Source organism: Paralichthys olivaceus, chromosome 3 (genome assembly GCF_024713975.1).
Source record: "Paralichthys olivaceus isolate ysfri-2021 chromosome 3, ASM2471397v2, whole genome shotgun sequence".
In the NCBI taxonomy this organism is placed as follows: Eukaryota; Metazoa; Chordata; class Actinopteri; order Pleuronectiformes; family Paralichthyidae; genus Paralichthys; species Paralichthys olivaceus.
In genome coordinates, this window is record NC_091095.1 from 23397631 (window position 1) to 23425384 (window position 27754).

At 40.4% G+C, this 27754-nt stretch overlaps 5 protein-coding genes across 6 annotated transcripts; 1 reads left to right on the top strand and 4 right to left on the bottom strand.

Annotated features, from left to right (window-relative positions):
* Positions 1–158: 158 nt before the first annotated feature.
* med8 (mediator complex subunit 8) lies at positions 159–4770 on the bottom strand. Of its 2 annotated transcripts, none has more exons than XM_020081130.2 (7): positions 4663–4770; positions 3503–3624; positions 2853–2997; positions 2631–2771; positions 2399–2486; positions 2082–2315; positions 159–570 (listed from the first exon to the last, which is right to left on the bottom strand). In XM_020081130.2, exons 1-7 carry the CDS (start codon positions 4666–4668, stop codon positions 500–502), a joined length of 807 nt encoding a protein of 268 aa, XP_019936689.2. In that variant the 5' UTR covers positions 4669–4770; the 3' UTR covers positions 159–499. The 2 variants fall into 2 exon arrangements, with proteins under 2 accessions (XP_019936689.2, XP_019936687.2); XM_020081128.2 differs by having other exon boundaries at positions 2061–2315.
* An 899-nt stretch (positions 4771–5669) lies between these two features.
* aldh9a1a.1 (aldehyde dehydrogenase 9 family, member A1a, tandem duplicate 1) lies at positions 5670–12019 on the bottom strand. Its single transcript, XM_020081127.2, has 12 exons — positions 11462–12019; positions 11071–11229; positions 9678–9823; positions 9291–9420; positions 9076–9210; positions 8728–8924; positions 8157–8297; positions 7859–8047; positions 7522–7609; positions 7244–7385; positions 6356–6468; positions 5670–6190 (listed from the first exon to the last, which is right to left on the bottom strand). The coding sequence occupies exons 2-12, from the start codon at positions 11210–11212 to the stop codon at positions 6096–6098; spliced, it is 1518 nt and encodes a 505-aa protein (XP_019936686.1). The 5' UTR covers positions 11213–11229; positions 11462–12019; the 3' UTR covers positions 5670–6095.
* A 1587-nt stretch (positions 12020–13606) lies between these two features.
* Positions 13607–17853, bottom strand: tmco1 (transmembrane and coiled-coil domains 1). The gene is made up of 7 exons (XM_069522546.1): positions 17414–17853; positions 16336–16413; positions 16186–16245; positions 16039–16085; positions 15524–15591; positions 14621–14765; positions 13607–14066 (listed from the first exon to the last, which is right to left on the bottom strand). Exons 1-7 carry the CDS (start codon positions 17481–17483, stop codon positions 13968–13970), a joined length of 567 nt encoding a protein of 188 aa, XP_069378647.1. The 5' UTR covers positions 17484–17853; the 3' UTR covers positions 13607–13967.
* Positions 17854–18493: 640 nt separating this feature from the next.
* On the top strand, positions 18494–24717 carry uck2a (uridine-cytidine kinase 2a). Its single transcript, XM_020081248.2, has 7 exons — positions 18494–18686; positions 20289–20448; positions 20713–20809; positions 21782–21924; positions 22558–22655; positions 22771–22819; positions 23629–24717. The coding sequence occupies exons 1-7, from the start codon at positions 18582–18584 to the stop codon at positions 23763–23765; spliced, it is 789 nt and encodes a 262-aa protein (XP_019936807.1). The 5' UTR covers positions 18494–18581; the 3' UTR covers positions 23766–24717.
* A 292-nt stretch (positions 24718–25009) lies between these two features.
* Positions 25010–27525, bottom strand: aatf (apoptosis antagonizing transcription factor). Its single transcript, XM_020081245.2, has one exon. The coding sequence runs from the start codon at positions 26984–26986 to the stop codon at positions 25331–25333; it is 1656 nt and encodes a 551-aa protein (XP_019936804.1). The 5' UTR covers positions 26987–27525; the 3' UTR covers positions 25010–25330.
* Between the last annotated feature and the right edge of the window lie 229 nt (positions 27526–27754).

Below are 27754 nucleotides of genomic sequence, written 5' to 3' on the forward strand. Positions count from 1 at the left end.
TAATTATTGTTAGAAGATAACTGGTGCAACTAGAACACCCTTTACTTGTTTAGGATTTTAAAAGGAAAAAAATCATCCCTAGAAAATAGCATAATCTTAATTGTATTCATACTTTGTATGTTATTTAAATGCAAACAAAACCATTCTTTCACAACCAGTCTTTTTAACACGTCCTTTATTGAAAAAGTGTTTAGAGTGAAGTCACAAATTCAAGCGGCTGTGATCCAGTGAATGATGACATACTGCCATCTAGTGGCTCCAACACTATAGTTCAGTAAAAAATATTCTGGTAGATATAAATCAATCACAAATAGCAAAACGTTGTTTGAGATGTTTGTCGGATCAACCTGTACGTCACAGAAAACAGCTTTACAGACTCACAGCTTCGTGTGCTAACACGGCATCCAAAGGTGACATCATGTACTTGTAAATATATCTGTTGTTGTATAAAGGTTTGGAATCTAACAAATACAGGTGGTAGGACTGAGGAAGAGGGAGCTCATCGGTTGTAAGGGTGCATTGAACCAGACGCAGATTTGATGTTTGTCTTGATACTGCTCGGCATTTTACCTGAGAATGAAAAACAGGAAGAAGATCATAAATAAATAGTTACTGTGGCCCAAAACAGCTCAGGTTAAAACAATCAAATTGAACATTACCAATTCTGTATTAGCAGCAAAAAGCTCACAGAAGAGTAAGTGAGTGAAATGTAAATAAAAATTCAAGGTGGTGTTATCATAACCATATATAATGAAAGCTATACACTATGCAAATCAGTTCAGTTACATATCCACTCAGGAATGAACAATTCCACAATTTCCAAACAAGTTTCTTATATGCTGTGAAGGAAAATTTGTGAATAGTTCCCCTGCAACACGAGACTCGTCCGAGATACAGTTCTGCCTTGTCTTAAAGTGGAGAGATAAAAACATCCAGGGTCAAGACACTGAGGTCAGAATATTTGCAGCAGCATCCTCAGCCCCATACAGGAAGTCACATAAACATTTATTCTGATATCTGTTCAACTAGTCAATCCAGCTTTGACTTAGCTGACAATTGTTTTTTAAATGATCCTGTGTATGTGATATGGTATTAAATTACTTCATAATCATTTTGTTCAATATAATAGATATACATTACATCTCAAACTACAACCATTAGTGCAAATATGGTCACTGTATCCTCACACCTACACTTGTTAGCAGGAGCTGGATGTCACATCCCAGTGTACAAGAATTAAATACCAGTAAGGTTCTGTAATTGTGTCTTGATTATCTGGAATGAATTTATTCAGCTTCTCTGGCTGATAATAGTAGCCATTAGTAACTCTAGTGCAACTACTAAAATTCATTAATTTTTTTTTATCAAATTAAAATAATGGCTCTCCAATTATTGATTAAACTCTGTAACCAAGATTGAAGCACACTCCTCGCCTACAAGCTGTGAACAAATCCATTTCTTTAAATAGATATGTACAGACCTGCTTTAACACACCTTGCTTCATTCTTTTTGTGTAAACAAAAATAAAATGGACCGCCTACTAAGCTGATGTCCTACAGTTTCACAGTGAATGAATTTTTACGCTTCTCAGGGTCCATACGTTGACGTGTTTGAGGCCACAGTATCTACACTGACCACCACATAATGATCTCTTCTTCTCTCTCACACTCACTCACTCACCTACACAGACAAACACATGGACAACTGACACATCTACTCACAATGGCTAAAAACCTATTTTGGTCATAGTAACCACAAAATTGAGATCCAAGCACAAGTGGTCAGTGGAGACACATTCAGGAGGCATTTTATTACCGGGTGGGAACAGAGGAAATTAGCACTGACCACAAGTGATCAGATCTTAATACCAGGTCTGAACAAGGCAATTGAGACTCTTGATTGTGTTGCCTTCATCCTATGTGTCCTTGTCCTTCCACACACTTTGCCATTTTTCTCAATACTACAGTGACTGTTTTCCTCCTTTGCTTCAGCTGCTACAGTGTGTGCGTACATGCAAAAATAACACTCAAAGACAAAGAAGTAGAAATAGAAATACAAACCCAGCTCTCCAGGTCTCCTACCTGGCTGTCCTTGCTGCTGCTGAGCCCCAGGTCCCCCCATAGCTGCTTGCTGACCTCCACCAATGGTGACCTGCTGTAAGGTCGGGCCCCCACTCATCATAGGCCCTTGTCCAGGATGTCCAGGGGCAACTGGACCAGGAGGCCTGCATTTAGAAAGTCCCTTTCCAAATGCGACTGCTCCAACCAGTGCGTTAGTATCAGCTGGGTTGAAAGATGGTTTGTTTTGTCTCAATGCTGAAAAAAAACAAAGAATATATCATGAAAATCTACAAATTAGAGAAAAAAATTAAACAAAGGAACCAAAAACAGTGACCTACATGCACTTTCTGAATCTCTGTCATCGCGTGGATTGTTCAGCTTCTCTAGCAGATTGGAACACAGCTTGTTCAGCGCCTGGATTTGTTTCTGTTGTGAAAAATATGGCAGGGTGTTGTGTTAAAAATGCAAAATACTCATAAGGCAGTAAAAGTTACACAACCTAATATTTTGTATATGACTAAGACAGAATCAAACAGCTCAGTGTATATCATAGCAGTGTAACTAACTGACCTGTGCCACCTCGGGGCCGATGCGTGCTGCCTCTGTACTCAGCTGTTTCTCCTGCTCCTCCACCTCCGGATCAGGTTTTGTCCGCAGGTAGTCTGGTACGATCTCATGGCTGAACACCGGGACACGCTGCTCTGTCAGTTTCTGATGGAGAACAGGCAGCAGTGATAAATGGACATGCCTCAAGCAGACACATTGCTGGCTTTCACCTGTGAAAATACGCACTGCTAAATCTTCATCTCTGTCCGGAGACAGCAGCAGAGGAATTATAACCTGGTTGCGAAAGGACGGCGTCTTCTCATTCTTGAGCAGTTTGTTGATGGTGTTCAGTTGACCAGAGAGCAGAGCAAAGTTGTCCAACACAGAAGGCCTGAAAGACACAAAATACACATCACGGCATCTGACAGAAGAAAAAACAATCCACAAAAAACATCTTAAAAGGGAAACTTGCCTAATTTAATGATATATTATGACTGACATCCAGTGACCAAGTAATGCAAAGACTAACATATTTACAGAAGAAAATAGAGATAAATAGGCGATTGCCTTGATATGTGAATATAACAAGAGAGAAAATCTTATCTCAAAGCTGCTCCATAGAAAATGAATTATGTGTTTTTGACATAGTGATCAGAGCACGGACATGTTAGAAGTCTTAGTCATGCTCCACCCCTTCACAAAATGTCCTGGATATCGATTGAGAAATTTTTACACAATCCTGCTAATTTACAAAAAACAAAACAAAGAGACAAAAACCGAACCTTCTTCGCAATAAACTGTAAATGTCCAAGGCCCCAACACTTCCTCACACATGAACATTTCCACTTAAAACCCAAACAGAAATCTACTGTCCTGCAGTAAAATGCATTACTTACCATGTTAACCTCTCATATTCATTTTCCAACTTGTAAATGAAACTGTGAAGAGCGTTTTTGACGTGAGCCACCCGAGAAATTAGAGACTCCACCGACGCTTCCAGCTGTTTCTCTTCTCTTTGCTGTGGAGGGAAAAAAAACACACACACACACAAAAAAAGCTCAGTCTCAGAAACAAATACAACAAATATACACTGCGCACCAGATCAGATAACCAGATCCTATTATGGAGCAATGTGTATAATGAACCTCCAAGACAAATGATGTTTTTTCATAGACTTCTGCAGTTTGCCAAAACTTTAATCTTATTTCTCTGAATAACTGGACCCATTGAAAAAATTGTAAGGACAGATAAACATTTATCGACAGCTTTCATCCATCATTTTTTGGATATATTAGCTATTTGTTGTTGGTTTTGCCTTATTCTTTACTTAATTTTTGATGTATGTTTACTATGTAGGTACACTGACAGCAATGCTAAAACGGAGTACAAATACTTGGCAAATGGAGCTGCCTCTGATTGTGACAAGTTGCAGTGGGTTTGAAAGAGATCGCTTCAAAGAACTAAAATCTTCTTAGTCGTTAAAGGCAGCAGGGAAGTTGTTTATTCTCCATAAATATGAATTAGTTTTTGTCAAATGTACATGTTCTTTCCTTACAATGCACACTGACTGCGTATATCACAGACGAATATATAACAGAGAATGCTGATTGCCTCAACAGCATTTTAAAATATAGTTATATATATATATGTATATGTATATATTCCCTTATACTGAGAATAATGATGTAATATGCAGACATTTGTCACTTTACATTGTGGTCAGCTGATGATCTGTTTACATGAAGCATCAACACATGGACTCTTCGGTGAAGCTTCATCTCACTGTTTCACACAAGAAGTTACTAAACTCTGCGAGTCATCTACTCAAACTCTGGTTTAACTAGTAACGTTGGCTTCAGTTATTCAAACCTTTAGCTACATGCTAACGCACGCTACCTGATTTAGCGAGCTAGCTGCTGCTAGCTTTGTTTATTTTCATGAGTAAACCACAGGCTCTGCACACAAACACCGGGGAATACACCAGATTATACCTTTAACTAAGACAACACGCTGTCATTTACAAAGTATTTACAAAGTACTGAGGAGAAATCATTACCTGCATGGCTGAAATACAGGCTGACCATGGAAAGATCCAACATCTATGGACAACACTTCCGGTTCACTATTCAAAATAAAAGCACGCTCTGAGTCTTTTCAATCCAGTGACATTTACAAAGCAGGGACTAGGCCTGTATAGAATACATACTACTTCATATACTACATGATAGACACAGATTTATTGCCACAGATCACAAGCCAAAAAGCTCTCATTGTAATAATGGGATGTTAAATTCACATTGTTGCAATGTTAAACTTGTCGGACACCATCCAAAAAGAGTTGGTGCAAATCAAGGGGTTTATCCCATTTGAATAAATACATTTTATCAAAACTCATATTTACATAGAAAGTACAATGTTTATCAACTAGCATTGAATGGAAATACTCTATTCAATACATGTTACTAATATATGTAGCATAAATATACTAAGTTGTTGGTAAATACTACTCATATACCAGTGTTTCATAGCTAATATATTTAAATCGAGGGTTTGGGGACTTTGTCCTTGTCCTAAGTGACTGTCTCAAATCTAGGTGAGTTTTGTCACCTTATGTGGGTCACACAGAGTTTCAACACTGTGACCTCACAACATGTCAGAGTGGAGCTTACCTGTTCTCCAGGTGCCAACGTGGGTTTACTCCAGGTGCTGCCAAACTAGCAGGGTTCAATTGAGAATTTTGCAAATAAATATAAATGTTTAGAATAAAATTGATTTTGAAAATCAATTTGTCTTCTTTGTCTCAGCATATGATCATAGGTTATTTTCCAACAATTAAATACTGCAATTGTTTTTACAATACATTTCTAATAGTAATATTTTAACAGTGAAGTTCACAAAAGAGCAGAACGAGGTAGCAGACACACCACACATGTACAAGTACAACTGAACATGGAGATTTTTTGCAATATCATGTATAAATAGATCAGTATCATACATCCTGAGTATAAATTGTTTGTTTGAAGTGGGAATAACATATGAGAAGCAACAGACAAACTCAGAAACTTTTTACCCAAAAGATTTTATTTTGATACAAAAGCTGTCAAAGTGTTGCAGTTTAGCAAACAGTAGAAAATCTGACACCTGCTGTGATTGGCAGTTATTTTCTTCTAATGCTGATTAGATGCTAATGCTAATCAGTTTCTCATTAAGGCTCTTGGTTCTTCTTCCACATACACACCAGTATGTCATTTTAAAATAGTGCATTAATTCAATATTGTCTCAGTTTATTTGGTCAAAACTAAATCAGTGTTAGTTGTTGGGTAAAAGTTGAGAGCTGACCGTGAACAGGGAAGAAGTAGATGTTTGTTTCATAGTAACATGCCTCAAAAAAGAAGTGTACATTTCTGGTGCCTAGTACATGACTTAAGGGAGAAGTGAGGAGTGTTAGTCCCAGTTCCAGCAAAGCAGCTACAAATCAGCGAGGAAAGTTTAAAAGAGGCTCTCGACGTCACCCATTTCCACCACCACGGTCTTCAGCTGGGAGTAGTACTCGATCGTCACCTGGCCATTCTCTCTGCCAAAGCCTGGTGAAGCACAGAACAGATCATGAGAGACTGAATCACCAGACATTCATTCAGTGAAGATAATCTGGGTCTCACAATGCAAGAATATTTAATACTATGAATGCATTTTTCTTGCAGGTGCAAAGACCATTTTATTCTGACTATTTTAACCTGACAGCAGCCCACCTGACATCTTGTATCCACCAAATGGCACTTCCACAGGGCTGATGTTGTAGTTGTTGATAAAACAGGTTCCTGCCTCCAGGTTCGCAGCTACACGATGGGCTCGAGAGATATCCCTGCGAGCGGAGGACACATTTTAAATACAAAATAGAACAACTGCATTATAGAAGTTAAAGTTGTTTGAGACATTGATTCTTATTTTACTGTATGTATTCATTATGATCTACAGATCCTTTGTGTCTGGTGTTGGTGCCTTCTGGCTCCCACCTGTCTGACATTCCAGTGTCGCATGATGACCGTTATTTGTGTAGCCTGCAGGGTGTGTCTCCAGGGACTTAAACTAATTGATTTGAAATCTCGGTTTCCAAAAACGCTGTATAAGAAATATGTAACTTTTGTTGAGTTACCTGACTGACTTTACTGTGGTAAGATATTTAGATTTAATGTATACAATATATTCTACTTGAAACCTTCAGTGTTTTGTATTAGGTGGTTTAGATTCATTTCCAGCCCAGCATTACTGTTTGTACTGTATGTCTGTGCAAAGTTGCAGTTTTTATCTGTGTATGTCCAGATGAAATATATATAGTCAAGACTTTGAAGGACTCCTGTCAAGGCAGTCACCAGAGTGGAGGCATAAAAAGAGTTAATACTCTGTATATGTACCCTGATCAGGCAGAATAAAAACTTGATCCACTCCCTAATTACAGAGACTGTACATAACTAACTCTTCCTGGAACTTTCCACACCATGGAAAGCCCTGGCATGCAACCAGCGGAATGCAGTGGCCTCATTATCTATGAGGGCGAACCGTTAGCACTGTGTAAACAGAGGTTGTGATAAACTGCTGAGTGATCCTAAATTCAAATGCTCTTCTTTTCCTCAACTGACCTGGTGAAGACTCCAGAGGCCAATCCGAAGGTGGTGTTGTTGGCTCGCCTGAGTACTTCTTCCTCTGTGTCGAAAGGCAAGACCGACATGACGGGCCCAAAAATCTCCTCCTTCACACAGGTCATATCATCTCTGCAGTTATCTGTGCAGGAGAGAGACAGTCCTGGATGTTATGTGGGGCTCATACTGGGTCACAAAGTGTGCAAATGAAAATAAGTGATCAGAGTAGTGCTGCAGGAAAATATAAAGAACGAAAGAGAATACCAAAGAAGACTTACCAAGAACACAGGGTGACATGAAGTAGCCTCCTTTTAGTTTGGGGTCACTGGGGACAAAAGGTTCTCCTCCACAAAGAACTGTGGCGCCCTGGAAGAACAGACAAGTTTGTGGATGAACTCATCAAAAACCTTATGCACACCTGAATATTGTCTGTGACAGCTGTGTAGGTGGAGCCTGTTGGTTCAGCATTGTGACAGCTGTCAGACATCATCGGCCCAACCCTAAAAAAAGAAACACCTGCACGCTGTATAGACAGTTTGTGGGTGTTTCTTGAGTTAACAAATTTCACTGGATCAGTGATAGCAGAGCCATTATCACAGCAGATGAGTAACATACCTGCTTCTTGGCCTCGCTAACAAATCCCAGCACTTTCTCCAGCTGCGGCTTGCTGATAAGGGCTCCCATACGAGTTTCATCCAGCAGAGGGTCACCCAGACGGATGGCCTTGGTCCTTTTCACCACTTCCTCCAAGAACTTGGTCATAATCTCTCTCTGTACATACACTCGGGTTCCATTGCAGCAAACCTGTATTTTCATTGGACAGACATTTTAAGCTTTAAGGGCTGACACAAAGGGTAGAGATTGACATCATGCAAAACGGGGATACATGATGATCCGACAATCTCCTCCTCACCTGTCCCTGTGTGAGGAAGTTTGCCATGAGCGCTCCCTTCACTGCATTCTCCAGCTCACAGTCTTTGAAAATAATGAGTGGAGATTTCCCTCCAAGCTCCAGAGTCACCTGCTTCACCCCCTTAGAAGACATTTCCATGACCTGAGGAACAAAGTATATTCTGTGTTATGACATACTAAAATGTAGGCAGTAAAACCAAAAATCTAAGACTACATTTAACTTTTCTAAAATACCCTGTGTTAATGCAGTATGAAAATAATTTAAGAAATGGTTAGATACATTAACACGACTAACACCCACAGAATTAATTAAATCCTTGGTGACAATGGGGTTCATGTGCACGAAGGTCACTGTAATGCACAAAAGACTGAGTGACAGCTACACAGATATGCTCTCGTGTGACTAAACTATGAGATCTGACTTATTAATGTCAGATGTATTTAATGTCAAATGTAATTAATGGGAAAGACTGTAGCACACTAATGTGGTCCATTGAATAGAAGGGTCGTTTAAAAGTCAGTTCACTTCAGAAGTACTTTCAACATTTTGTGTCTGTAACATGTTTTTGTACCTTTTTGCCTGTTGGCACACTGCCAGTGAAGGAGACTTTGGCAACCATCGGGTGGTGGCACAGCAAGGTGCCGGTCTCAGCTCCGCCTTGCACCACACAGAAAAGCCCATCAGGTACGCCTGCCTCTTTGTAGATCTCAGCCAGAATGACGGCCGTCACGGGAGTCATTGGAGAGGGCTTGAATACCATAGCGTTACCTGACAACACAGAACAAATTTAACCATGCAGGTGACAAGTGTAATTACGGTTAAGGTACACAAGAAGCGTGACTGCTGGATAATTAGGAAGAAATAATGGTTTCAAACTGGATAATCATGATTCATAACATATACATGCTTCCAAACTCACCACATGCCAAAGCAGGAGCAGACTTCCATGATGCGATCTGGAAGGGGTAGTTCCACGCACCGATTCCCACGCACACGCCAAGGGGCTCCCTCCTGGTGTAAGCAAAGGCTCCCCCAGGAAGCTGGATATGCTGGCCTGCAGAGAACAAGAACACAATCCATCATTATCTTGATATTATCTTGGAGCACTAGTGCATTGAGTCTTCGTGTACTCACCTGCAAGTGTACCAGCCAGTCCAGCATAGTATTCAATGCACTGCCAGGCAATATCAATATCCACCAGTGCTTCAGTGATGGTCTTGCCATTGTTGATCACCTCCAGCTTTGCAATCTTCTCTCTTCTTTCCTGTTTTCATTGGATCACAAGAAGAGTGAAAAAAAAAAGAACATGTGCAGAGCTTAAAAATTATGTAATGATGATGGTCATTGGAGGTTGAAAATCATCAGACACTCCTCTTTGTGCAAAAAATGTAGTGCAGCTGCAAGGGAGGAGGGGTTTAATGAATGATGTCTTGTTGCACAGTTGTAACAGTCAACTCCAATCTCTGTTGCACAACACCAAAATCTTTTACAACCCCCACACAAGCTGTTGAACCGCCTCACCCTGATAATACGGGCGGCCTCAAGCATCACCCGTGCCCTCTCCATGCCTGCCATCTTGCTCCACTTCAGATAGGCAGCGTGCGCACTCTTGATGGCCTCATCCACCTCCTCAGCCCCGCAGGGCACCATCTGACACAAGACACGGCCTGAAGGAAACACATCCACACACACACAGCTCACAGACAGGCTCCGAGACCTAAAGAGCTGTTGTTATTTTAGAAGCAGCTGATCCTGGACTATGATTCCAACTGAACTGCTTAGATATAATAAGCCTACTCACATTTATCACCATTACTGGCAATTCCTCTATCATCACAATTGTCATTACTAGTCCCTTCATATCAGTCAGACATTTTATTTTGTATACATACTTAAATAGATACACCTCACCATTTATATTGGACACTGTCTTTTCTCATCAGTGTTGTAAAAACTTTCAACATGCTCTGTTAATACGTATCTATTGCACTTCTTACCATGTTAATCTGCAAATTCAGAATTACTGGACTACACTACTGAACTTTTACACTGATTAACAATGCATTAAACTAAATAATGCAGGTCACTACAGGTCACTCTCACAGCACTGGGCAGCTCCTTCAGCAACAGACTGATACACCCCAAGTGTGTGAAGGAGAGGTACCGAAGGTCCTTCCTTCCTGCTGCTGTCAGACTTTACAATCACTGCTCCCAGTAGCATACATCTGCATACACTTTTTATAAATACCCATATTTATTATCACTAGTAAATACACTGCCACACTGTCTTTTTGTAAATTCATTGCACACTGAATATGTTCATATGTAAATAGCAGTATATTCTTTCTATTCTATTTTCCTTACCTTTAAATTATCTTGTTTATTTTTCACTACTGTTATTGTTTTTAAAAACCTCTACTGTCCTGTTGCTGCTGTGACAAAGACATTTCCCCGTTTGTGTGACAATAAAGGTATTCTGATTCTGATAAAAATACAATGTAGAGAGGGTTTTTTTCAGGGTTTTTCCCCTGTTAAAACGTTTTTATTGGGTAGTTTGCGTTTAAGTGCATTAGATGTTGCACCTTGTTATGCCCAATGAATCAAATTGCATTTTGTGCATATTGGCAATAAGAATAATTGTTATTTTTCATGAAATAAATTAAATAAATGCAACCGGGAGAGTTGTCAGGTTTCAATCATCGTCCCTCAGTTTAAAATACCAAAGATATTCTGCCTCACCACCACAGAGGAAAGGGGGAGAGTCTCTATTACATAACAGCATAACTCATGGTGGCTCGAAAGACCAGCCGTGCCACTATCCTGCAAACCACGGCACTGGGATCCACGCTTTCACACACGCATTTAACATTTTAACTAGTTCTCTGTTAACCAGGCTTTACTGCCTTGTTCTCACCGGTCGCAGGTTCGAACACTGGCTCAGCGTTGATCTCCTGCCTGGGTTTCACGCGTTTCCCATCCCAGAAGTTCAGGTGGTCTGTAACGCTCACGGTCCCCGTCGAGGCTCCGGGCATCGTGTCGAGGACTGACTGGGACATGTTGGACTGGAGAGGACCTGCAGAAGTCAAATGGAGACTGGAGGTCAGGCGCTGCAATGGACTCTTCAGAATAATAAGGAGGACATGTGGGTTCAGCTGCACGGATATTACGTAAAGCTTTTTAAATAGCAGAGAAAATGCTCCGCTGGACGTGTTACACCCAATCGAGACAGAGACACACACAGAGACAGACAGAGGGACACAGAGACCGATAGACAGACAGAGGGACACAGAGACCGTCTCACTCACCGCTTGTCTCTGTGCAGAGCCGCAGACTGAGGAATGAGCGGAGTCAGCGCTTTATATACGCAGCCCGAGGGGATCGATACTGTGACCTCTTCCCGTTCCAGGCTCGATGACCACATCAGGAAATCGAGCTCTAAACGGAGTCATTGAAGGTCAACGTGTCATTTCACCATCGGCTGTTCCACTGTTCGATGCCCTTCTAACCGAATTAACAGGAACTACTTGTCCTTCCGCCATTTACAGTCATGTGCGCTGTGAAATCAGTGTCGCGTCAGGTTGAGCCCCAGAGGTGAGACTCCACCATAGTGTCAGCGAGCAGAGATCATTACATTTCTACTACTGATCACACTCAAAACATACGTACCATGATTTTATCAATGTCCCCATTCCGGGACTGATGAAAGACCGTCTTATCTTATCTTAATTTAATAAATGTTGACCTATGAGCAGATAACAACAATCAGCCGATAGATTCTTTCATAATGTAAGTTTTGACCAACTCATGTATTATTTGTGTCGTGGACACTGACAGTATGTATGTAATAAAAGAAAGCAGCAGGGCTGTGTGACTCGTTGATTCCTCTCCTCTTGGTGTCCAGTGGAACATTACTTCTTTACTTGGGACATGACCTATGGACATGTCCCATCAAGTCAAGTGTGTTAGGGTAGGCACGTCAGTCTTTGCCTCATATAAATTTTTAGAGAGGCTGCACAAAGGTACTTGAGTTGCTCTCTGCACTGGATGAACTCTGGGTTTCATGGTTTGATTGGATATAAGGACGGACAGCACCACACCTCCCCAAAAGTCATGATAAAAACATTTGGATCGCCCCCTGGTGGCTGGCTCCAATTTAGGTCAACCCCCCCACCCGTCAATGTAAACAGATAGGACATAGGACAAACTGTTAAAAGTAAAAGGCTGAGTTGTTTCAGTTACTTTTGCTTTAACCTCAAATGACAGAATTACAAGACATTTAGACTTGACACATTCGTAAGAGCACAGGGGTCTGAATAATAAAAAGAATGCTCTGGTCCTGTGGGTGTGGCCTCACTGACAATGACAGGTCAAAAAATGGACTGGGGAAAGGCTTATAGAGTAGAAATAAAGAATTGTATTATTTAGTGTAGGCTAGAGTATTGCGAGGTGAAACAGGCAGGCCAAATGTATAACAGGTTCTTCATATGCAAGTTTTTAAAAAAGTCCTTAAAAATGTTTGCCCCAATTATCTTGCATTAATAAGACTTATATAGGAAGAACTAGCAAACACAGTTTAGTGAGGATGTCTTCTTGATCTTTGACCCACTACAACTCAATTTGGATCACAACAAATGGGCTTAAATCATTAATAGGGACAATAGCAATTATTCTATCTTGACAACTGGACAACATGGAAACAGTGGTGGAGAGGAGGATGCTGAACAAACTGCTATCCATCATGGATAACCCCGACCACCCTCTCCACCAAATCCTCCAGGCTCAGAGGAGCACATTCTCACACAGACTCAGACAACTCCGCTGTCACAAGGACAGATTCAGGAAGTCATTCCTGCCATCCGCCATCAGGTTCTATAATAACTCCTTGTAGCTATTGTAACAACTGAAGGTTTAACTTAACTACATAAGTCTCCTATTCCCATCTGCAATGTAAATGTAATTTTTCCGCTGCTATTTATAATGACTGGTATTCAATATCAGTAGATGTTATTCTCGTAGATTGTATATAATAGCTAGTCTCTTTTGCACATCACTGTATCACTTACTACCTGCAATGTTTTTATCACTTTATCGCTTTACCACATCTACTCTTGCACTGTTTTATGGTTTTATGTTCTTATGCTTCTTGATTATTGAAACATTCAACTAGTCTCCTCTGTTTTTAACTTTGCCTCCATTTAGCCATCTGAACAACTCAGTCACCATATCCTACATATGTGCTCTTTTTATGTCTGTACTTATTGCACATGTCTGTACTGCTGGAACAAAATCATTTCCCTTCGGAGATGAATAAAGTATGTCTATCTTTCTATCTATCTATCTAATTACTTAACACTGATTATTTCAGAGAACACAGAAATTCAGCTATCTACATATGAAAAATAAATATCTCAGATAGAAATGTATAAACAAATTAAAAGCACAACAAAAGGTTTGATCATAAAAATTTATTAACAATTTCATATAATAATACTGAATGGATCAGGTGTCACTATGCCAATTGATAATTAAAATGCCCCAAAAAATGATAATGGGCATGTCCCAAATACAAGATAGATATTTGTTAATCAGTGTCATTAAGAACAACTTTTTATTTTTCTAATTTCTAGGTAAGACAATCTTCAAGTTAAATAAACAAAATATGAATGAAAACTCAAACAGAAGACAGTGATCACAGTAGCTGCAACAGATAATACGTTTGATCCGGCCTGAGCAGCTCCGCATGTGCTCAGATGAGGGAGCCGTGACGACACACAGTCGCAATGCTGGAGAAGCACAGAACCTGTCTGAGGATTAAGAAAACTTTGCTGCTTGAGGAGGAGGTCCCAGGAAGCCACCAGCCTGTTTTGTTGCAGCTCTAGAGGGCGCAAGGCCGAGCATCTTCTGAATGTTCTGGGTAAAAGACAGCAACACGAAAAGGTACTGAGTTTTCCAGCCAAACTTTTGTGACATGAATGTTAATCAGAAAATCAAAATCACTGCAGGTGACCAGATTCAAAACAAAGCTTAGACAAGGGGTTTATTATTCTTATATTTAATAGCAAAACACTCTCTTGAGTTTGACAGAATTGATAGTGATATTTGTACTCCTATGTGGGTCGTATGTGTGTCATTAGTGAGGTAATCAATATCAAAGTACTGAATATTTTTTTAGATAAGTGCTCTATTGATAATCTATAGCCACACTAATGAGACACAAAAAAACACAACTGCCTAGTGACATACAGTTAACATAGTTAATGCTACGTCCTTTATTTTTTTTTACGTTTGAACTGGTCACTATTTACTTCAATTGTATTGGATTAGGCAGCAAAGCTATTTACCCCTGGAACTCCAAAAGTATTTTGTGGACCCATCCCTTCATTGGCATAGTGGTGAGTAGATAATGAGCAAATTTAAATTTCTGGGTGAACTATCACTTTAAGTGGTTAAAACATAGAAGTTACCTGTCTGATGGACATGGTGCAGAGGATGTAGAGGAAGATAAAGGAGCAGTCTGTGAAATCCTCGCCCAGGAGGTTACGATGCGACAGACCCTGGATGTAAGACAGTGGCACGAATGGCAGTTTGGCCACTACTCTTCCATCAAAGCTGAACAAAAAACAAAAAAGTTGACAGTCAATAATAAGGAGATAATATTTGCTCAGATTAAACATTTTATCAATTAATTTCGTCAAATGCAAACTAATATGTCTGCATTTAGTTTGTGTGTGTGTGAGTGTGTCTACAGGGACAGAGAGAGAAAGATGAATGAATGAATGAGTAGCTTTGAAGAAAATTTTACTGATTTAAGATTAGTATCGATCATTATGTGGTGATCCATTTCAAACAAATGTTGTTTAAACTGTAGCAGGTTAGAGAGTCAGTTATAGTGTGTATGTGTGTGTTTGCTCGTCAACACAAGCGAGAGAGAGAGAGAGAGAGAGTAAAAGTGAGTAGAGGAGTCAGTGTGAAATGTGATATCGTCTTATCTTAAAAACCAACTTTACCTTTCCCTCAAGCTCTGGGACTTTCATACAGAAGCTATGCAATACGTTTAAAGTAATGAACAGTTATAGTGATCAACTTGGCCCCGGACAAACTTTATCACTATAAGGGGTTTACTTTGTATCCAGATGCTAACCAGAAGTAAACCAAGGCTAATGCATGGCAAAGATAAAAAAGGTGTGTCACTTTGAAGGCCAGTGTGCATAGTTGCAGGTTTTTTTTAACATTGCATCAAAATGTATCCCCTCTGAACCAAACAGTACCCTGTGGGATTAATCACACACATATTTTCCAAACAGATGCACTTTTTTTCGCTTCTACAATGACAATACATTGACCTGATGTAAGTGTGTAGGACTTACATGGAGTTGAACATGCCCATCAAAGCTGTAAAGCAGAAGCCAATGGCGAACATGGACTTCATGCGTACCTACATATAAACAAACAATGATTTAACATATAAATTAAGCAATATTAATGAGAAGAGATTGTTTAACCTTTACATACCAAAACAATTAAGGAAACACTTCATCAGACACACATCAGATCTTGATGAACAAATTATTCAAGTTGGATACACCGATACATAACATCCCATAGGTGCTCAATTGGATTGAGGCCTGGGGAACGTCAGGGGCAAGTCAATGGTATCAATGGCTTTGTAATCCAGGAAGTGGTCAGGGTACCATTGGCTATTACACGGAGATAAATGATCTGTATTTATATAGCACTTCTAGTCTTGATGTCTCTAAAAGTTTCTTTCCACACACACACACACACACACACACACACACACACACACACACACACACACACACACACACACACACACACTTAATATTTTCCTTAATATTTCTGAGCAGTGTATTTGACTCACCATGGAAAGGTCTCTGTTGTTGTTCTTCAGTTTCTCTTCTTGTCTTTCTGTAAATTGTTCAGAAGCAGAGGTCAGAGTGAACACATCTTCACTTTATCTGCATCTTCAAAAACAAAAATTGTTACAGTGTCTTCACTGGGCTCTTACCAATCTTCTTCTTCTGTTGACGTCCTGCAGATTCTGTGATGGTTTCCTTTTTCTTCTCAACTAACATGAAACAGGTAACAGAGAAAACAATTAACACTCAGAACTACTGCTACAATAGCATGATGCACACATTCATTATGTGTCACTTACGTTTTTTGCTTTGTTTTTCCACTTCAGCCTTTAGCCTCTTGTATTTTTCGGTGCGATAAACTAAAACCCATGTAATTCCTGCAGAAAGAATCAGAAGAGGTCTGTTAGTTAACATGACGCAACTCCTAATGGATCTCTGACACTAGGGTTAGACATAGGGTCAGATGATAACACACTGAGAAATGATTTAAATTTGTCAACTGTGAATTTATTTTTTCCTGTCACTACATTTGTTGGATTAGTTTATTAACTGAATAAGTATTACAATGAAATTAAAATAATTTAAGATATAAATCAATCAATTTATATTCAAAACCTAATGCAAGTGTCCCAGATAATCGCCATTCTTTGTTCTGGTGTGGTTAGAAAGCATCTTAAGGATTACAGAAAAGTATAATATGTTGATCTGATGTGTAAAACATAAACAATAAATATCGGATGTTGTAGAAGTCAAAATTGCAAAGAATGTCCAAGATTACTCAAATTCACCCTAGATATGTTATATATATGATATGTTTATAACTATATAGAATTAACAAACTCTCCACATGCAACACAAACACTCCAATAAATAGATAGATAGATAGATAGATGAAAGGAAAATTGTGGTCTTGGGTTTTCCTTCATTTAAGTATTTGCTATTTGGTGTATTCATTTAAAATGTACATAAATAAAAAAGGAACAAGTCCTATTTTGGAAATTCGAATAAAACAGATAGGTGTAGACGTGGTCATTATCATAGTCATATTACGTTTAATGTTGTTTTTTATTTATATTCCCTTCAACGATATTGACTGAGGGGACGAATTCAAACACGCTTACAAAAATATTATTCTGAAAGGTTTAGCGGAAGTTCAATTGCTTGTTCCGTTTGACTTGAGCATTAGCTTGGTTGGCTGAATTCGCTAGCTAGCTTAGCAACTACCGTCCAACAATGGAACCAAATGAAAGATAATGGATCCATCTTCGTAACACCGACAGTGTTTTCTCGCCCAGCGAACGAAGCACGGAGCAGACGTGGGACTCGGCGGCGGGCGCGTTGAGCAGCTCGTCCACCTGTCGGCAGGATCTCACTCACCTTCGGCTAACAGCGCCGTACACACCGAGATGAACACGATCAGGATGGTGTCTGCAAACATGGTGCTCATGGCGACGGGGTGCTGCCGATCCGAGCGCAGAGGTGGAGGGGGGGAAGAGAAAGCGTGTTTCCTTCTCAGAACTGAGCCTGTGAGCACATCACACCAGCCTGAGTCTAAAGCTATGTCAGCATTAGTGACGAGGGCAGACACGGCAGAGAAGCACTTCCGGTTCACCGTCTCCTCCACACGATCATCACACAGGAAACACTTAAAGGAGGGATACAGTTGAAGAAAGAGTGACAACAGTTGAAATATGTTTTCCTCAATATTTACAGAATGCACTGCTCATGTCATAGATACTGATGATTAAATAAAATGTGTTTTTACATATTTAACCACAACCTCCCTTTGTGGGTCACACAAAAGCGTCAGTGTCCTCATTCATGAATTAGCAAAATGGCTTTTAACTAGACTTTTGGTTTATGCATATATTTTATTATTTTTATTATCACAGTTTTAAACCAAATTTGTAATCGCACTTATGTGTTTTCTGTTTGGTTTGTGTTTGTTATAGGTTCAGTGTGTAAGAATGGGCCCTTTATATTTAAATTCATTTTATTTACATCAGGTCCCCTCTACGGAGGCCACCATGTTTTTTACATTAGCCCAGACTGGATAAACCATAGGGATAAACTAAACACCTTTTGAGTTTTTTATGATAACTGAAGGTTTCCACAGGTTCAGGGGTATTCAGCTGCAACATGCAACTTCAAACTCTACACACTGAACCTTTAAACATTTTGTCAAAGGGTTTTTTAAAGATCCTACATAAATAAAGTGTATTATTATATTATGATTATTATTATTGTTGTTATTATTATCATCATTATTTTAAATGCAGGCATGATGATGCAAACAAAAATATATATTAAATATAATAAAAATAAGAGCTGATTTTGGCCGATTCCCTGCTTTAGTGTAACCACAAGAACATTCGTGTAGGTGTAATCTATCGTCATCATTTCTCTCTCCTGTCGTCATGGTGGCGTCAGCCTCGTCGTCTTCATCATCATCATCATCATCATCATCATCATATGGGAGGAGCAGCGGGTGGACGGGCCGGCGTGTCAGAGCTGGGCCGCATCGCTCTGAGGCTGCAGATGAAGCATGGCAGGCGACAGCGACACAAAGCCAGGTGACAAAGCCCGCAACGAGAGCGCCAACCGGCAGCCTTTCCTCATCGGGGTGGCCGGAGGCACAGCCAGCGGCAAGGTGGGTATATATGCCACATTTCTTTTTTTTCTTTTTTTAAATGTGTAACTCCTGGTGTTTATATTGCTTTGTCTGTTTTTTATGACAGAACCAAAGGGATTGATATTGTTTGATTTATGGAATTTACAGATATCGTGTTTCCCCACCAATGTAAAACAATGGTAGCCTATTTGTCATGTTTCTGTTGGATCAGTTTCATCAGACTGTTTTGATCTGCAGGCCATCCCTATATTCTGCATGTCACTACAGAGTAGAGTGTATTTTCAAACTATGCCTTGACTTGTATGGTTGATAAAGAAGTGTGATATACGCGACTCCTTCATCTCATTATTATGGTTTCACATTTTTAAACTTTAATTGTTTGAGCTGTGTGGGTTCTGCCTGTGAAAATAAGAGACCACAAATAAAACACTTCTGGCTAAAACCTGGCTGTTGTGTCATGCTGTCTGCAGGACATAGATGTAAGGATATTATACATGTATGATGATGTTTTTTTTTTTATCATCCTGATCTGGATTGTGGTTCCTGGAGAATGTGGAGGACTTTCCTCTCTGCGACACTGATGTATCCACTGTTGCTGTTTCTTTTTTGGCCAAATATCTGCTTCATCATTCTCTGCTCTGCATATGGTGCCGTGTTGTTGAGGTTTGCAAAGGTTTTCCAACTTTATTTGTTGCACAGTTGCAGAGTAGATTCTCAGTATTCACACCTTGATACAACATTTTAATCTTAAACTGTAATGCAATTCAATTTTATTTTTATAGTGCCAAATCACAACATGTTTCAAGGCACTTTACATAATTTGAGAGGAACCCAACTGTTCCCACAACAAGCCAGTACTTGGTAACTGTGGAGAAAAAAACTGGAACGAACCTCGAGCAGAACTAGTCTCAATGTGGGTGGCCATAAGCGTAACAATAAGTGTGATATGCATAGATGTAATGGTGTTAGCAGCACCACTTGTTGTTAGTAATAATAATGATAATAATAATTGAGCGGTGTCAGATCTGGATCCTCCTGCTCTGGAGTCACATATTTGGTCAGTGAACTGTCAGAGACTTGTCTCCAGGCTCCAGTGTGTGACATTTTTGGCTCAGTGAAGGTAGTTAAAAGTATTTCCATGATTTTGTTATTTAAGCCGTTTAGCCTGTTTTCTCTACATTAGTTTTATAGCTGACAGTAAGTTGGATTAATGAACACTACTTAAACCTGTGGTTCAGCAGACAGTTGTTGGTGGGTTTGACTTCCTGGTTTTTTTTTTCTGTTTTTTCCTACTCGAATAACTGCTCACAGAACCACCTGCTCCCCCTCACATCTTTTCTGAAAGGGGAGTAGACAGAAATCTTAGTGTGTGCCAGTTTCAGATGTGATGCAAACAAATGTGCAACCTTTTTTATCAATGATTTGACTCATCAAACTTCAAGGCCACAAAAATGTGTGTGAGTGAACTATGCCAAGTTGATATGAAAATGTTGCTGTTGCTTGAAATGTGTTGGTTTGACATACATCTGCCTCTGCACTGAAAGTAGAAGGATGCTGTAAATCAGACAAGACGTGCCATACATTATCATAGTGTTTGTTTTGTTTTTCTTGTATGATCAGTCTTCAGTGTGCAGCAAAATCATGGAGATGCTGGGGCAGAATGAGATTGACCACCACCAGAGGCAAGTGGCCATCCTCAGCCAGGATAGCTTCTACAGGGTCCTCACCCCGGAGCACAAGGCCAAAGCACTAAAGGGCCAGTTCAACTTCGACCACCCAGGTACGTTAGTATTATTCACCAAAATACCATAGTGTTTATTCTGACAACAGGACCATATAAGCTGGGCAACTGCTGGCCTGAATCACCTTAACCAGCTGTCTGATGATATTTCATCCTGCTGGAGCAGGACTTCCTGAAACTTTTCAACCCCTGAACCCCAAAGTAAAGGTGCCAGAGACTTGAGGCCCCTATTAACCCAGCAGGTGTTTGAAGCATCCAAAGATAATCATCAGAAAATCACAGGATTGTACTCTTTCCTTTTAGATGCATTCGACAAGGACCTCATAATCACAACTCTGTGGGACATCAAGGAGGGAAAAACCGTACACATCCCCGTTTATGACTTTGTTTCCCATTCCAGGTGAGTGACTCTTTGAATGAGTCTGTCCATGCAGAGACATCTTTTCCATATGAGCTATAAAACAAGTCTCTGATGCATCATAATGCAGCAGTAACATTCACTCTAAAGCAGACATGATGGCCACTGTGCTGGACTAATTACTCTAATTTTATGCAAATGGTAATATCATAATGAAATGAACAGAAATGAAAGGCTGTCTGGAACATAGGAAAAAACATTTAAAAATGTGAAACACCACAGTAAGGCTCAATCCCATTTCAAAAACCTTCAAAAAAATCACTAGCATGCTAACACTAGCATCGTAATTGCATGATAATCCTGTATTTTGACATAATTTCATGTCGCATTCCCCCTTTGAAGATATGCATTGCACTTAATTTAACCAGCGTATAGCAGCGGGTTTACTGAATTTACCTGCTCCTCTATTAACAATGTATTATGGCTAGTAACCTGAAGCTGAGTGCTTTTGATTTATACATAAAATAATGCTGTTTCAATTTTGATTGGATGAATGGCAAATGTCATTGTGCCATTATCTGCAAGGATTAACCTGGGAATTTGATTCACCTGCATTAGCACAGATGTTATTTCTATATATATTTATAGGTTTGTCAATTCATAGAGGAAGATTTCAAATGGGGTTGTGCCTAAGCTTTTGAATATGGACACTAAAGTAAAGTAACTTGTTGTCAATAGGCTTTTTTGTACATTATGCACTAGAATAATGAAGAATTAAAACCTAAACATTTCATTGTAGCTTTAAAGCAATGTTTGCTCGTAGAATTGATTGCTCTGATCAAAACACTGTGGCCTCTTTGTCTGACACGAGCAGTAGCTTAAGATGGTAAAAGATCACTCACTCCATGACATAACTTATGTTCTAACAATTTCCATTATTGTCTCTTGTGATCAGTAAATGTTACATAGGCAAGCTCAAAGGGTTTTTTGTACCGTATGTGTTTGGTATGGCAGGAAGGAGGAGACAGTGAAGGTGTACCCTGCTGATGTGGTGCTGTTTGAGGGTATCCTGATGTTCTACTCTCAGGAGATTCGAGACCTTTTCCAAATGAAGCTGTTTGTGGACACTGATGCGGACACACGTTTGTCTCGCAGGGGTGAGACGTAAACTCGATGAGACAACTCCCATTGATTGTACACACAAAAGGCTCTGAAAGAGATGCTAACCACAAGCAACAGTGTGACATTTAGGGAAATACACTTTCTGCAATTTCTTGTTGAGGATTAGATAAGAGGATTGATACCACACTTGTGACCGTATGCTAAATAAGACCACAAATTATTACCACCTATAGCTAGTTAGCTAAGCACATTAAGTGGAAATGTGGGAAACATTCAATTTAGGTCTGTTCAGAGGAACAAAGTTTGTCTACCAGCATCTCTAAAGCTCACTGACAGATACCACCTCATATTTTTGTTGTATTTTCCAAAGAATGGATGTTGTGTCTTTACAGGGGTGACGTGTTGCTAAGCTGGGAAGAGTTATTGAGTGGGCCCGTCACAATAACTTTGCGAGCATTTAACCCCTGTTGAAACGTGGGTTCAGTTTTTATACAAATTACACAAACAGGATATAAAAAATTATTTGGTTTACTTTGGAGGTACTATGTAGACATTTTTTTTACCTTTGGACAAAGCCAGGCCAGATGTTTGCAGTCTTTATGGTAAGCTATGCCTTCAACTTTGCCACACACAAACTACTGATATAACCTTGTTTGTGTCATTTTCAGTGCTGCGAGATATTAGTGAACGTGGTCGGGACCTGGAGAGCATTCTTGCACAGTACATCAACTTTGTCAAGCCTGCATTCGAGGAGTTCTGTCTGCCGGTGGGCACATATTCGTATTCATATCGTAATACTACTCATCTAAGGTTTGCTAAATTGTGACGATGAACTCAAAGTCAAACCTCTTTTTTCCCCCTTTCTTATTGATGCTACATAGACAAAGAAATATGCAGATGTCATCATACCAAGAGGAGCTGATAATATTGGTGAGTATTTGTGCTTCTTTAGCTTGAGAGATTCTTCAAGAGCATTAGAGGTGATATTATTGACGCCAAATGTTTCAGACGCTATAGTCGCAACAGTGTTATCCTGAAGGACACAGCTGTGTTTATTGTTAACCTTCAGGTTTGGAACTGCTGTGCTCTCAAAACTAAGGAAGGAAAAGCTTCTGCTGCTGTGAGAACAGAACAGCTCTGTGTTGACTTGAGAAAAGAACATCTTAATAAACTGCAGTTTATTGAAGCAGGATACTCTGACCTCTCCCCAGTTGTGTCTCTTCTGCAGTACCATCATATTTGAGCCATCGATTAGATGGTTAGACATCTTTAAAGGCTCAGTGTGTAAGCTTTAGCTGAAAAGGATCTATCGTGATATTTTCACTCGTTTCATCATCCATCAAAAAAATTACGGATTTTTTACCCTAGAATGGGCCCTTTTTATAAAATACTTTGTATTTACATCAGGAGCAGGTCGTCCCTACGGAGGCAGCCATGTTTTTTACAGTAGTCCAAACTGGCAAACTAAACATCTTTTAGTTTTTATGACAACTGATGGCTACCAAAGGTTCTTTTTTATGTTTGGAAGGGGAGGGGTATTCAGCTGCAACATGCAACTTCACCACTAGATATCACTAGGTTCTACACACTGTACCTTTAAGGTTTCTAAACACATCTTCAGAAATGTACTTTGGGGCTTTTTATTAATTTATTACTGACTATTGTTAAAAGTTATACACTGGAGACACTGAAAACTCAAGACTAACCCTGACCACGCATCTGTTTATCTCTCAATACAGTTGCTATAAATCTAATAGTGCAACACATCCAGGATATTCTCAATGATGGTTTGACCAAGCGGCTGAGCGGGTGGTTTAATGGTTACGGAACAACGAAGAGTCAACCGAACATGGAGTCCAGCAGTCGGCCTCACTGAGCACAGCGCTGTGCACAGAGGAGGACAGAAGGTTCACCTGCACGTGGTGAATATACCCTTCACTGTGGCCAACAAGACAGGAGTTACTGCCAGGACATCAGAAGGCCTAATGTCCTGAAGCTTTTGATATGATCCCGCTTGCATTGAGAAAGGACAGAATTTTTTCCCTGGTGAAGCTAAAGTAAAGCAGTTTCATTTGTCCCTTTACTTAGTCTATGAGATTTGAGAGGGAGAAATCCACAAGGGCTCATTTGGAATTGAATTTAAAACTGCTGCTTGCCTTTACCACTGCGCTGAAACAGAGACACTAAAGAAGCAGCTATGGTGTCTAAAAAAACATGATCTCCTAGCATTTGACAGCCTTCAACCACACCATCGATGCGGTGTAGCAACATGATGTTAAACGGCAGGGCCTTAGCTTATCTCTCTCAGCTGTGTGACCAGACTGATTTCCTTTATCAATATTAATTTCAAAGCTCCATTATGAAGCATATTTTGAACTTATGTTAAGAACTAACTCAAGACTTCAGGTATGTGTCATGTGGCCCCTGAGCTGTACTTGTTTTGTCACATATAAAAACTAGTTATAAGACAAATTAAACAACCGGTTTCAACCTCAAGTCATCTGATGTGTGACAACCTCTCCAAAGATAATTTTTCATTCTGTCCTTGTGGACTAATTGATTTGTACCTTAATGCAGTATTGACATCACTGTGACTTATTTATTAAGATGTTGATGTAACACAGAGAGCAGTTGATTAAGACAAACGAAATATTTTATTTCATTCTATATTTCCTTAAACTTGAATCCTCAGATGCAGGTTTGTTAAATTCAAATGAAGATGCATTCAGCTGTATGTACAAGACACCCAGTGTTTGTGTTCTGTAAAAGCTGTTCAATGGGTTTCTCCTGTACACATATTTCTTACGATAAAGTTTTCAGGTACTCTTTGTTTGCTTAAGTTGACATCTGTCACTAAGAGTTTTGTATTTAATGTATTTGTATGACTTACATATATTAATTTCTGGTTGTAATCATTTGATAATTTGATTTAGGTAACTCATGTGCAGCAGTGGAAAACCTCAAACAATGAACCTAGCGGAAAACATGAAACAATTAGGTTCTGTCTCTGCATCGATGCAGAGACATCTAAGAGTGAAGAGATTTCCACACCTCTAGTATACACTGTAAAAACAGCCATGGAATTTAAAGTAAACACGACTTGAATCATATGACACTTGATTACATAAGAAAACATCACACATTTATTGTTTCCTTCTTGTCCACTTAACACTCGCATACAAATTATATTTTGAATCAAACAGGTCACTAGGGCAACAACAAACGCTGAAGTGTCCCTCAGACTAAAGGTCTTGATTAAGAACTGTATGAGTCCAATTGACTCTTGTTACGTCAGACCACTGTAACTTTCCGCCTCGTCTGAATCAGCTCTCCTGACGTACAGCAGGCACCGTCTCCTCATTCAAACCGCTGCGCAGCATCTTTCTGGCTATGTGGTATCCTGGCACTAAGCATCTGCTCCACATGAGAACCTCTTAAACGTCACTCCCTGACCGAGGAGTTCTGAACAAAAAGGCCACGATAGAGTTCGCTGCGGGCCTCGTCGCTCATTAAGCTGTGGTCAATGGGAGCCATGAAATTCACCAGCTTACTGTGGATGTGGAATCGGACTTTGCGCCCCTTGCTGGCTTTGGTGTCCACCTTCCTCTTGATCTTGCTGCGTAATTTCTGGATGGCCAGCCACTGTCGGCCCATGGCCACCTGGTCGTTGGGATCTGCTGCATTCGTCCTGCGCTCGATGAGCTCTCGCAGTAGTTGGTGGTAGAAATCGTCATCATCAAAGATGTCCTCGTCCACGTCTTTGAGATGGGTGTTGGCTTTCAGCTGCTGCTCAACCTCTTCATCCTCATTGGGGACAGTCTCCAGGGTGAGCGCAGAGGACTCTCTCTTCCCCAGGACTCTGTATTCTGAGCGTCTGGTCTGGGTACGCCGCACCAGCCTCTCTTTGTCCATCAGCACCTGCTCCACCTGAGTCAGTATGTTCCTATCAAATGCCCCAAAACCCTTGCTGCTCTTACCCATGGTCAGCCTAGTTTTGTCATGCCACTTCTGCAGCGTGGCGTTGCGGTAAGGCTGGAATGCAGCGAAGCGTTTGGCCATGAAGTCTGGGTACTCTGCCATCTCCAATTTTCGTTTTGGTGCGCCGCCCACCTGCGCTGATCCCTCTTCGTCGTCATTCTCGTCGCTGTTTATCTCCTCATCTTCACCCTGAGCCCCTGTCTTGCCCAGAGCGATGGGCCTCGTGTCTGTGTTCTGGCACAGCAGCTGATCTTGCAGCTCCAGCAGGGACCTTTGCAGAGCCTTTAAAGCCTTGTGTGTGTTCTTCAGCGCCCCCGCCATCTCGGCTCCACCCCTCCTCTTAAACTCCGAGAGGGTCTGCGGCTGTGGAAGCTGGTTGGCCGTCACCAAAGCTTTCTGGAATTTGATTCGTCCTTCGAGCAGTTGGTCCCACAGGGCCAGCTGGTTCTTCACGGCTTTCCCTTTCTCGACCTCTTCATCTACTTTCTCTTTGGAAAATGTGCGCACGGTTCCCTCCTCCTCACCATCATCTTCCTCCATGTCGTCATCATCATCAGAGGCTTCATCTTCATCACTGCCGCCAGTCTCCTCGTCACTATCATCATCACCCTCATCGTCTTCACTCACTCCCAGGTCATCCATGCCCTCTGTCAGCTTGTGGAAATCCACTCCCTGAGGAAAGCTCATGCCAGAGGCTTTTGTCTTGGCCACCAACTCTTCCTCGTCATCTTCTTCCAGATTGTTTTCATCATCATCAAGCTCTTTATTCAATATGGAATCCTCTCCTTCCTCATCGTCCGACCCTTCCATGCTGCCTTCCTCCTCCTCCTCCTCGTCTGCATCATCATCATCATCTTCCTCCTCACCAGATCCCCCGATATCTATCAGCAGCTGTTTACGAGAGACTGCTTTCCCCACGTACCGCCGGTCTGTGTCTGACAGCAGAGATGTGTTGTGCTTCCGCAGGGCACTGAGGCCGAGTCCCTCTCCGTCTTCGTCGTCATTGAATTTGTCGATGACTTTGGCTTTGGTCGCTTCGTCACCATCGTCCTCGGGATCCACGAATTTAGGCAAAGGATTCAACAAATCCTCGAGCTCCTGAGAGAACGAGGACGCCATCGGGAAAAGTTTGCAACAACCACACGTGTAACGTATCAAGCACGACTCTCCAGTGAGGCGGGTGATGACGTCAGTAAAATGCGACGATGATTAGGGATATTAGGCTCCTGGGTTTGTCTTTAAGGCGGAACATTTTTTCAGAGTGCACATAAACTCATGATAAATCCTGTTAATTGCTACAAGTAAAACAAATACAACCACTAGATAAATTAAATTGTATTATTTTACGGAATGAACACTAAGGAGAAATGCCGGGTGTAAGCAGAGGGTATAACATTCTGTTAAATCATTGAAGGACAGTGTGTTGTTACCTATGGTTGTTACTTAAAGACAAATCTGACAACTGACTATGGGTATTTCTTTTGTATAAGAAAAAAAACAAGTCATTGTTTGCTCAGAAAAATAACAACTACAAATGTGAGTCTACTGATATAGGTGATGAATAACAGTAACTGAGTTACGGATATGAAGATATAGTTGGAGCTGAAATGTGTAAAATAAGAAAACAGCATCAACAGCTTGATAATAAAAACTAATAATAAAACTCAGACACAAGGGGAAATGAATCCTTATATCAGATAGATAGATTACTTTATTCATCCCCAAAGGGAAATTAGGTTTGAGATAATTTAGAAAACTGTTACTGATACATCGACATAGAATCCCATTACAAACAAAGATGATTATTTTTGCTTTACAAAATCAGACCAACTGTTGTATCACCTCCAGAGAGGAAGGATTGGGTTTCCTTAGATTTATCCATTTGTG